The sequence below is a fragment of the Capra hircus genome, chromosome 9, assembly GCF_001704415.2.
Source record: "Capra hircus breed San Clemente chromosome 9, ASM170441v1, whole genome shotgun sequence".
In the NCBI taxonomy this organism is placed as follows: Eukaryota; Metazoa; Chordata; class Mammalia; order Artiodactyla; family Bovidae; genus Capra; species Capra hircus.
The window spans coordinates 40,119,148-40,131,585 of record NC_030816.1 but is presented as its reverse complement, the minus strand read 5'-3'; the positions used below and the strand labels follow the sequence as shown (position 1 = coordinate 40,131,585).

At 40.3% G+C, this 12,438-nt stretch overlaps 1 protein-coding gene across 1 annotated transcript; it reads right to left on the bottom strand.

The window, feature by feature from the left end:
• NDUFAF4 (NADH:ubiquinone oxidoreductase complex assembly factor 4) lies at positions 857-11,289 on the bottom strand. The gene is made up of 3 exons (XM_005684661.3): positions 11,054-11,289; positions 10,118-10,221; positions 857-2,797 (listed from the first exon to the last, which is right to left on the bottom strand). Exons 1-3 carry the CDS (start codon positions 11,187-11,189, stop codon positions 2,510-2,512), a joined length of 528 nt encoding a protein of 175 aa, XP_005684718.2. The 5' UTR covers positions 11,190-11,289; the 3' UTR covers positions 857-2,509.

Genomic DNA, 12,438 nt, shown 5'->3' with positions numbered 1-12,438 from the left:
TTCCCTTCTTCCTTTTTCATGCCCAATAAAATTACCCTCCTATCCCTTTTCTTCTTTCATAGGAAATTTTAGACCCAGACAATGTTGACATTTAAAATGCACAGACGGTCAGTGCAGCACACTGGTCATTAAGTATTTTTAAAACATCCCTGATCCAGAGCTTATCAACAAAGTCGCTCAGCCTTACTAAAGCAGTCTACCACAGCAGAGAAGGCCCAGATGTGTATTTTTCCAGAGGTCCAGAGAAGATTCTCATACTCAGGGCACTGAGTAGTCCTGGCTTCACACAGCCCAGGCACCTTGCATGCCATCACACTTAATTTTATAATCCCACAGAGAAACAACGAAGGTAGTGCTGCGGTCAGGGGCACAAGGTTTTGAAAATAACTTATTAGAATTTAATCTGGGTTCCAACATTTGTTAGGCCATCTTTTATAGATCCCTGTACTTCAATTTTCCTTTTAAAATATAGTAATAGTACTTATCCTCCTACCAATGGCAAATATTAAGCAAGTTAATACATGTAAAGCACCTAGATCAATGCCTAGTATAGTAATTGCTTTAAAGATGCTAGCAATTATTACCTGTTTTACAATTGAGGACACTGCCAACATCACGTGGCTAGAGGTGATGCTGAGATCTCCATCCAGATTTTCTGAATCTCAACTCCATGCCATCTGTGACACCACTACTACCCAACTCTCTCCTACACATAATACAAAGCAGTAATAGGCTAATCAATGATATGGGAAGGACTTTATCATGTGACACTACATAACCACAGCCATATTTACAGCTACCTATCCACAGTGTAGACCTGAATAGTGAAGATGGCTCAGAAATAGCATTACCATGATTGAAGTCCAGGTATTGACCTTTATTTGGTATAGAAAAACAGTTTTGATGATTTACCAGAGTTTTAAAACACAATTTTAAAGACAGAATTCTTGTTTTCTTAAAAAAAAGTTTTGAAACAAATATGGTCTAGTTATAGTTTATTCACATAATGAAACTGCATCTAAACACAGCTTAAAATTCTCCCATCTCCATCAGTTCTTCTCTTCTCAGCATTACAAAGGCCTCATTCCATCATCATGCTTAATTCCTCAGCACCTTCCGTATTATTTCCAGGGGAAATCCCTGGGAAGAAGGGGATGCCTGTCTTCCCTCAGAAAAACACTGATAACTTGAAATTTTTCTTACCACATTCTGAGTATTCCCACAGCTTACAGAAAAAATATACCACTAGGACTTTAAAATCCTAAATTCTGGGCCTGACTATGTCATAAACTACAGAATAATCTTAAATAGGTCAGGAAACTTCCTCAGGCTTCTCATCTCAACTGCAAAAATTCAAGTCGAATTTGTTCCATCCTTTGTAGTTATTATGCATCTTCGCAGTAACCTTTTGACTTAATAAAGCAGCATTATATTCATTTTACAGAGGAAACAATCTCAAAGAGGTTATGCAATCTACCTAAACTCCCAGAGGTAGTAATATGACAGAGCCAAACTTATACAATCTTGCTGAAGACCCTAGTACTGGCTCACGCTGTGCTCCTAAGTTTGTTAAATGATTGAGACAGCAATTTTCCAAGTCTTTTCCAGTGATCACACGTTTTATTTCTACTTGTAATTTTTTATCTCTTTTTTCAGCCAGTATTTAAATCGGAAAAAAAACACATGTATTTGATCACCAGATTCAATTTACCATGTTCTTTAACTATGCTTTAAAATTATCTTGTACTTATACATTAAGTCCACAGAAAACTTTTTTTTTTTTTCAGAGTTTCTACTGCCTGCCTCTCTGAAAGCTTTTGGACTTACCTGTTTAGTTGTCAAAGCAGAGGCTGACAAAATTTTATAAACACCAATTCTTGCTTGTATTTTTAAAAAGTTATTTTATATGTAAAATTCATTCAAAACGAAGTAAGGCTCCACTAGTTCTTTTCCCCTGGAACAGTAATAAAAATATATTTTCTACTGTTTTGTATCCAGTCTCCTGTTTGCCATTATTCAGGAAACACCGTTATTGGACTTCAATGTGAAGCGTCCCTTTCCTCAACAAAAAAAAAATTCACAGTCTTAAAAGTCAGGAAAACTCTTCCTTTCACTATTTCACAGGAAGAATAAACCAGCCACCTACACTGGAAGATGAAGCTCTGAATGTTAAAGGATTCAGGATATTTCCCAAGAGGTTACATGACCAATTTAAAAGCTGATGATTGATTTGCTTAAGATACAGTAACTTTTATTTACAGTAAATTTATACATGTGCTGATTAGTCATGCTTATATTACATAAGAACACAAACGAAACCAAAATTTAAAAGAGAGAAAAAGTCAATCCTATCAGCCATCCTGAAAATTCAAAAGAGTTCATAAATAGCAAGCTCTCACAAGGAGGTAGCTCAACACAATTGATAATTTATATAATTTAACATGCTACAAATGAAGAAAATAAACAAGACATAGGGATGAGGACAGGAAAAGTCCTGTCAAGATTCTCTTCATTTTGATTCTATTGCTTTCTTGCCTTCAGGGGGGAAGACTTTGACTTCAAAAGTCACAAAATACTTGAGAAGGGAATTTACATCTTGCTGTTCTAGATGGTATTCTTCAGCTATTTTCTTAGCAGTCCATGTGTCTGGATAAAGCTTATGATTATTGAGAAGTGTCAATGCCTCTACAATGGAAATTTTGCCTTTGGGAATGTTCTTAACGTTCATCATGTCAAACTGATGGTCTTTCGCCAACCTGAACTCCTTAGGCTTCTGACGTGTTGCGGCATCCTTTCCCTAGTAAAAAAAAGACAAAAACCAAAAAACAGGCTTTTAGGATGAGCGCAAAGATTTGACATCTACTTTCGTGCCTTGAATCTCTATTTTTCTTCTTCAAACAAATATTACCCATGCTTCTCCAAACTACATTTTCTCTTTATGATGAGTCTTAGTTTCATGGCGCTTTTGCCATATCACCATTTCACAACCATAGTTCAATCATTAGAAATCAATCAAATAGATACCATCCACTCACCACATTATTTCATATATATTAAAAGAATAACAAGTTGGTTGGAAAAAATAAACTGCTTTAGAAGGGCAGAATCCTGATGCTGCTCTAACAGCTTACCTGACAATCTTCATTCTTTTTCCTAGTTTTGTATTCATATTCAGTTCAATCGCTCAGTTGTGTCCAACTCTGCAACTCCACGGACTGCAGCACACTAAGCCTCCCTGCCCGTCACCACCTCCCGGAGTTTACTCAAACTCATGTACATTAAATCGGTGATGCCATCCAACCATCTCATCCTCAGTCATCCCTGTCTCCCCCTGCCTTCAATCTTTACCAGCATCAGGGTCTTTTCCAGGGAGTCAACTCTTCGCATCAGGTGGCCAAAGTACTGGAGCTTCAGCTTCAACAACAGTCTTTCCAGTGAATATTCAGGACTGATCTCCTTACAGTCCAAGGAACTGTCAAGAGTCTTCTCCAACACCACAGTTCAAAAGCATCAATTCTTCCCCACTCAGCTTTCTTTACAGTCCAACTCTCACATCCATACACGACTACTGGAAAAACCATATCCTTGACTACATGGACCTTTGTTGGCAAAGTAATGTCTCTGCTTTTTAACATGCTGTCTAGGAAGGTCATAACTTTTCTTCCGAGGAGTAAACGTCTTTTAATTTCATGGCTGCAGTCACCATCTGAAATTATTTTTGAGCCCCCCAAAATAGTCTACCACTGTTTCCACATTTCTCCATCTGTTTGCCATGAAGTGATGGGACCGGATGCCATGATCTTAGTTTTCTGAATGTTGAGCGTTAAGCCAACTTTTTCACTCTTCTCTTTCCCTTTCATTAAGAGGCTCTTTAGTTCTTCACTTTCTGCCATAAGGGTGGTACCATCTGCATATCTGAGGTTATTGATATTTCTCCCAGCAATCTTGATTCCAGCTTGTGCTTCTTCCAGCCCAGCGTTTCTCATGATGTACTCTGCATAGAAGTTAAATAAGCAGGGTGACAATATATAGCCTTGACGTACTCCTTCTCCTATTTGGAACCAGTCTGCTGTTCCAAGCCCAGTTCTAACTGTGGCTTCCTGACCTGCATACAGGTTTTCTCAAGAGGCAGGTCAGGTGGTCTGGTATTCCCATCTCCTTCAGAATTTTCCAGTTTATTGTGATCCACACAGTCAAAGCCTTTGGCATAGTCAATAAAGCAGAAATAGATGTTTTTCGGGAACTCTCTTGCTTTTTTGATGATCCAGCAGATGTTGGGAATTTGATCTCTGGTTCCTCTGCCTTTTCTAAAACCAGCTTGAACATCTGGAAGTACATGGTTCACGTATTGTTGAAGCTTGGCTTGGAGAATTTTGAGCATTACTTTACTAGCATGTGAGATGAGTGCAACTGCGTGGTAGTTTGAGCATTCTTTGGCATTGCCTTTCTTTGGGATTGGAATGAAAACTGACCTTTTCCAGTCCTATGGCCACTGCTGAGTTTTCCAAAATTTGCTGGCATATTGAATGCAACACTTTCATAGCATCTTTTAGGATTTGAAATAGCTCAACTAGAATTCCATCACCTCCACTAGCTTTGTTCATAGTGATGCTTCCTAATGCCCACTTGACTTCACATTCCAGGATGTCTGGCTGTAGGGGAGTGATCACACCATAGTGATTATCCAGGTCGTGAAGATCTTTTTTGTACAAGTCTTCTGTGTATTCTTCCCACCTCTTCTTAATATCTTCTGCTTCTATTAGGTCCGTACCACTTCTGTCCTTTATCGAGCCCATCTTTGCCTGAGATGTTCCCTTCGTAACTCTAATTTTCTTGCAGAGATCTCTAGTCTTTCCCACTCTATTGTTTTCCTCTATTTTCTGGTGGCCTACAGTGCATGGGGTGGCAAACAGTTGGACATGACTGAGCGACTTCACTTTCACTGAGGAAGGCTTTCTTATCTCTCCTTGCTATTCTTTGGAACTCTACATTCAAATGGGTATATCTTTCCTTTTCTGCTTTGCTTTTGGCTTCTCTTCTTTTCTCAGCTATTTGTAAGGCCTCCTCAGACAGCCATTTTGCTTTTTTGCATTTCTTTTCCATGGGGATGGTCTTGATCCCTGTCTCCTGTACAATATCACAAACCTCTCTCCATAGTTCATCAGGCACTCTATCAGATCTAGTCTCTTAAATCTACTTCTCATTTCCACTGTATAATCGTTAGGGATTTGATTGAGGTCATACCTGAATGGTCTAGTGATTTTCCCTACTTCCTTTCATTTAAGTGTGAATTTGGCAATAAGGAGTTCATGATCTGAACCACAGTCAGCTCCCAGTCTTGTTTTTGCTAACTGTATAGAGCTTCTCCATCTTTGGCTGCAAAGAATACAATCAATCTGATTTTGGTGTTGACCATCTGGTGATGTCCATGTGTAGAGTCTTCTCTTGCGTTGTTGGAAGAGGGTGTTTGTTACGACCAGTGCATTCTCTTGGCAGAACTCTATGAGCCTTTGCCCTGCTTCATTCTGTACTCCAAGGCCAAATATGCCTATTACTCCAGGTATTTCATGAGTTCCTACTTTTGCATTCCAGTCCCCTATGATGAAGAGGACATCCTTTTTTGGTGTTAATTCTAGAAGGTCTTGTAGGTCTTCATAGAACCGCTCAACATCAGCTCCTTCAGCACTACTGGTCGGGACACAGACTTGGATTACAGTGATATTGAAGGTCTGCCTTGGAAATGAACAGAGATCATTCTGTCGTTTTTGAGACTGCATCCAAGTACTGCATTTCAGACTCTTTTGTTGACTATGATGGCCACTCCATCTCTTCTAAGGGATTCTTGCCCACAGTAGGAGATATAATGGTCATCTGAGTTAAAATTCACCCATTCCAGTCCATTTTAGTTCACTGAGTCCTAAAATGTCAGCGTTCACTCTTGCCATCTCCTGTTTGATCACTTCCAATTTGTCTTGATTCATGGGCCTAACATTCCTATGCATAGGTTCCTATGCAATATTGCTCTTTACAGCATCGGATTTATATTATGTGCCTCCAAACACCTTGAGTGAATTCAAACATTGCTAGAGATCTTGCCTCTTCAGAGGAAATGAAATAATGCCTCTAAGACCTCAACAAATATAAATAAAACCACCTATCCACACCCATCTTTCCACCTGTCTGAACCAAGCTTAATCCTCGGGTTTGTGCTCTGTATTTCATTCCTCTATCAGCTACATCAACTATAGCCCCCTGCCCCTTTACTTTTCCTTTCAAACGTGCCCTGCCACTAGTGCTTTTTGGTAAAAATATGAAAGTGCCCTGGCTGGTGCATAAATAAATTAAAGAAAAAGAAAGTGCCCTAGTCACCAACTTTTACAAACACTCTTATGACCAGCAGCAACTCTTCTTTTATGACCAGTTTCCTTCTTTTCAGTTCAGCTTTAAAAAATAGTACTTGCGATCTCAAATCCAGAGGATTACATCTTAATCCAGAGGATATTTTTTAAGCAAACACTGCTGACCACTCCCACATACGCACAACTCTTTTTTCTTTGGTTTCCATACCACCTCTCCTAGTGTTCCATCTGTCTCTGCAGTGGTTCCCTCCTTGTGGTCCATTTCACTTCAGCTACCCTGTAAATGTTAGTATGCCCCCAAGTTCTGGCCCAGGCCCTCTTCTCACTCTACACATTCCCCCCCAAGCAATCCCACCACCCCCTTATTATTATTATCCACACATCAATGGCTCTCAAATATGGTCTCATACCTTGACCTTTCTCCTGACTTTCAGATCCCAATTCCCAAATGACTAACTACATTTTTACTTGATAACCTATAAGTACCTCAAAGATCAACTTGTCTAAAGCTGAACTTGTTCCTTTTCTCTGAAAATACAATTCTGTCCCCATATTCTCTAGCTCAGGGACCAACTCCACACACCTCCCATAGCCCACTTCAAAACTCAGTTTCTCTTATGTTATATTTGACATTTCCCTCTCCTTACTCATTACGACCAATCAATGACCAAATCCTGCTCATGCTTCTAAGTCCCTCTCAAACCTGTTCACTTCTCTCCCAGTCACTAATTACCCTTGTCCAAGCCAATGTCTCTTACAGGAACTACTGCAAAAGCCTGGTCTCCTCTTAACTGGATAAAATGCCTTTCCCTCCCTGCCTCCCAGCCCACCTTCAAAACTGCCCTCAGAATGAAGCAAATCTGAAGTCACTCATCCACAGCAAACTCTTCAATGACTTCCAACTGCCCTCAGGATAAAACTCAAATTCCTTAGCAAGTCAAATACGACCTTCATGATTTGGCCCCTAGTAACTTTCCACCCCACCCCATTTCATCGACCCAGATTCATCCCTCATACTTTCTTCTAACTGTGGGTGTGTGCATTCTCAGTGGCTTAGTTGTGTCCAACTCTGTGCAACCCCACCAGGCTCCTCTATCCATGGGACTTCCCAGGCAAGAATACTGGAGTGGGTTGCCACTGCCTCCTTCCTCCAGGGGATCTTCCCCACCCAGGTAATAAACCCAAGTCTCCTGCAGCTCCTGCACTGACAGATTCTTTACCACTCAGCCACCTAACTATATTGAACTCTAAAGGCACCACACACTCTCTTACCTTCATATTGTAACTCTGGCCTGAAACACTCCTAACAACTTTTTTGCTTTCCAAAAACCCAAAACTCCCTTATCTTCCTAGTTCTGTATCTTCCTACCACCTAATATATACTTTTTTTTTATCCAGTTTTCCCTTCTGATTAATATTAAATACTAAAGTTAATATTATGACACTGAAAAATCTGATAAATTCAACATCCTCTTTCAATTAAAAAAAACTCTTAGCAAATTAAAACACCCTGTGATAAAAGTATTTTTCAATCAGACCAAATCACTTTATTTTAATTAATTACAGGCACCCTATGCAAGGAAAGAACAGGACAGAATAATAGACATAGTAAGAGGAGAATTAAGTATAAACACTAGAAAGAGAGAAAATTGTAATTCCATTCCCATGGTATGAGAATATCTTTAGAAAAATATAAAAGAATCAACTGAAAAACAAAGAGAAATAATAACCTAGCAAAGCAGGTACCTGCAATACAAAAATCACTTTTTTGTGTGACATATTAGCAATAAATAGTTAAAAACTTAGGGAGAAAAGAGATCCCATAGTAACAATCTTCCCTCTACCCTTCAAAGACTCAATAAAACAAAAATGTTAATTCTCCTCAATTAATCTATAAATTCCAATTACACTCAAAATCAAAATAGGACTTTTCAAGAACCTGTTCATAAGGGTGAAAAATGTGTGGCAAGAGCCAAAGAACTTCTGAAAAGAAAGAAAGACGATCATAACAGGTTATCAAGATACTTTACAAAGTTTTATTAATTAAAATAGAATAATTCTAGTGTAGACATAGAAAAATAAATAGAACTGATGAATCCATTAAGACTTATAAGTGTATGTATTAGCATTTTAAATGAGTGGGAAAAGGACTGGGTTATTCAATAAATTATATTTAGACAACTGACCATCCAGTTGAAAAGTTCTCCTTCACCAAAAACTTTATTTAATGCCAAGTCAATATTTTAACTTAAAATATATAATCATAAAAGTACTGAGAAAATATAGAAGACTGTCTTTATGTTACACTGAGTCCATACAATGAAAGACAAAAAGGCTAATATATTTCACAAAATTTTGAATAGCAACAGATAAAAAGTCAGACAAAAATAAACTATTTGACATATGATAGCCACAGCATCACTGATGTCTAAAGACATCACAATCATTAAGAAAATTATGAACTGCCCAAAAGAAAAAGAGACAAACATAAATAGGCACTTCAACCTTTTCTTTACTATCACTTGCCCATGAGTCTTTTCAGATTTTTTCCTAATACCCCTCCAAGAAATTTTAACACTACTGTGTATCTCCTAAGCATATTTTATACATAAGAAGTATTAGATGGTTTTTGTTCCCCAAGAGTTAATTTTAGAATGAATAAGTACATGTGAGAGAAACAATACCGAAGTATTATCCAACACCTGTCTAAATATAAAGAACACAAACATCAACCTCTATATATTTGTGTGTGTGTGTGAACATCTGATAACCGAATCCTGTAATTGTTGTTGTAACAAGTTACAAACCTTATTTTACATGCGTTTTCTCTTCCCTACTTAAAATTATACTAATAACTATTAACATATCTGTGCAGTTTATTGCCTATCTACAGAGAAAGACATTGGAGAATTTTAGACTGAAAAGGGAATGGCCACTGGCACTTCCCTCTCCTTTAATCAAACACTTTTCCCTGCTTAGAAGCTTCCTGCCCCCATGAACTCATCTGGCTAACACCCCTCCGTTGTTTAGGCCACTTCCTCAGAAACCATCCCTGGTCCTTCTGTCTCAAACAGCTCCCTCTGATATGTACCTCCCTCAATTATGTACCTGAGGCTGCTCATTTGTTTCATGTCTGTGTCCCTCACAACCCTATAAGCACTGTGAGAGCAAGGGCTAGAACTGCTGTGTTCATCACTGTACACAGAGCACTTGTGCCTGATATTTACATACCGGTTCCCACTCCCAGCTTATTCTGTGATCTCCGTATTTTTACAAATCCTATCTGAATATTTTCTTAAAAAACAAACAAACAAAAAGCCCACCAACACTAAAAAATGTTCTGATATCAGAACATACCTCAAACCACTTAAGGAAGAGAAATAGTATTAAAGCTCTCTCTTGGTGTCAAATGTCATTCAAGTGACCAATTGTCATTTGGTAGAAGTTCCCTACCAAATCCTATAAATTCTGAAATAACAGAGGTGCATTCAACTAATACTTTCACAACTCTGTTACTTATTTTTTCACAAGTCTTTTAGATTTCAGTAAATATCCAATGAACAGAGGCATCTGTGTCTTGCTTAGACCTCTGTGCTTCAACTTTACCAAAGCTCTGCATTCTGGTTCAGAAGCACACTGACACTTTTACATTTCCAGAGCCTTCACTCTCTTTTACTATTTGCCACACTTCTCTACGTGATTCTCCCGGAGCTCGAAGGAGTTATATTATATATTTACTTAGTGAAAACACACATTACCTGCAAAGAAGACACGGGATCTTGGGAATCAACATACACGTCTTTTAGTAATGACAGCAGTTTGTCATCTTTCCTATCAATTTCTCTCTTAATTTCTGGATGGCCTAAAGAAAGAAAAAGAATGTTACAACCGTAGACCCAAAGAAAATTTCCTATAAGATCCTAACACTTAACACAAAAGTCACTTTTTTTCCCCCCAAACTTTAAAATTTTTATTTTGTATTGGGGTATAGCGGATTAATAATACTGTGGTACTTTCAGGTGAACAGGAAAGGGACTCAAGCCATACATATACTTGTATCCATTCTCCCCCAAATCCCCCTATCCAGGCTGGCACGTAATATTGAGCAGAATTCCATGTGCTATACAATAGGTCCTTGTTGGTTACCCATTTTAAATATAGCAGCGTGTACATGACCTTCCCAAAGTCCCTAACTATCCCTTACACGGCCCCACCTCCCCCGGCAACCATAAGTTCGTTTTCTAAATCTTTGTGAGTTGCTTTCTGTTTAAGACACTCACTTCATTTTTTGCTTAATCAACATTCAATAGGATGTGTTTTAAATGTAACTCATAATGCTAGTCAAGTTCGGTCTCCACTGTTCTGCGAAGACCTCTAGAGAGTTCTCTTGCATACGATTCCTTCTGATTTTGATTCCTTGTATCATGCTGCAAAGTATTAAAGCCGGCGAGGGCGAGGTCAGCAAGGGCAGACGCCGACACCTCCAAGACTACGAAGCAGGCGGAGCCGCCGACTCCGCGGGAGCAAGGAGACAGTCTCAATGTCACCAGCCCGGTGCCGCCACCTTCCCGAGTTCTGCTGACCCGGGTGACTGCAGCTGACCCCGGTCACCCCCACCACTGCACCGAGGTCCACCACTCAACCCACACCCGGAGACCGAGCGCCGGGGCCCGAGGCGCCCCAGCACCACTTACTGCTCATCTGCTCTCGCAGGAGGTTTTTGGTGGAGGGGTGCCTGGGAGCGGGGGAAGGCTTCTTTCTGCTGATTTCCCGTTCCGCCCGATTCTCTAGGTTGAAATTCCTGACTGCGCGAGCCACCGCAGCCCCCATGTCTTCACAACATGATGCCCTAAGTTACACCACACGTGGTTAAACACCCGCGCGAGCGACCTCCGGGACACACCGGAGCATGCGCACGTCTGCGGGTGACCCGCGCTGGAGCTCAAAACGTGCGCTAAATGCGTGCAGTTCGCCCCCTAGCGGTCGGGAGGGCACACGCCGCGTCTCCACCCAGAGTATCTCAAAGGGAGCAAGCACCTCCCTCTGGGGCGGAGACATGCTCCCACCTGCTGCTGCTTCTCGCGATTTGGGGCAGGACTTAGGGCTTGGGCACACCTTGTTTTTACGCTCTACAGCCTGGTGGAGTCCGGCAGGAAGCTTTAAAACAATTTTCTTGCCGGGTTTTCCCCCAGGTTTTCTGATTTAATCCCTCCCGAGGGAGGCCTGGTGTTGGTTCAAGTTCCCCTGCTGCTGCTGCTGCTGCTGCTGCTGCTAAGTCGCTTCAGTCGTGTCCGACTCTGTGCGACCCCATAGAAGGCAGCCCACCAGGCTCCCCCGTCTCTGGGATTCTCCAGGCAAGAATACTGGAGTGGGTTCCCCACGTGATCCCAAAGTTGCAGGCTGAGAATCAAAGTCTAAGCAAATTGACCTTGAGTCTTTTCACAGGTCGGTGCAACCAGAGAGGAAGACAATAAAAATGGAATTAATGGCTAAAAGAAGGTTCTAAAATAGCCCTTTCCTACTTTTGTGAAAGGAAATAGTGAAAGTTTACTCATTCTCGATGAATTTTTGTTCTGTCGCTCTTTTGTTTAAATGTCACTTATTTCCCTGTCCCGTTTCCTGTTGGGTTTGAATCTGAGCCCTGTTCTCTTTTCCCAGAATCTTTTACATCGCGCTCTCCTAACGCATTTGACCTGTTGATTTCCATTATGCTCTCCTTTTCCTTCGTTTTGTGTATGTTTTAATACTAATTTGTGTTGTGTCTCTGTGTCATTAAATATGAGTCATTGCGTCATTCCTTAGCCTATTTCTCCTTTGTTCTATACCTTTCTTATTCTTTTTAAGCCATGGAGACTTCCTTGTAATTTAGTGAAAGGAACAGCCAATAGGAAAAAAAAAAAAAATGGACTGCCGCCTACCAGGCTCCTCCGTCCATGGGATTTTCCAGGCAAGAGTACTGGAGTGGGTTGCCATTGCCTTCTCCAAGGAAAAAAAAAAAAAAAAACAGACAACAAAAACGCGCGGGGTTACATGTTTTCTTAATCTTCCTCTTTCTCTCTCCCTCCCTCTTCCTTCTCCC

What these genes read in the sequence shown, in the direction of transcription:
- NDUFAF4 (XM_005684661.3), bottom strand. Translation starts at nt 11,189, where the DNA reads ATGGGGGCTGCGGTGGCTCGCGCAGTCAGGAATTTCAACCTAGAGAAT. An exon ending in CCTGCGAGAGCAGATGAGCA is followed by an intron (nt 10,222 to 11,053) that starts GTAAGTGGTGCT and finishes TTCTTTCTTTAG; the next exon opens with GCCATCCAGAAATTAAGAGA. An exon ending in ATCCCGTGTCTTCTTTGCAG is followed by an intron (nt 2,798 to 10,117) that starts GTAATGTGTGTT and finishes TTTTTTTACTAG; the next exon opens with GGAAAGGATGCCGCAACACG.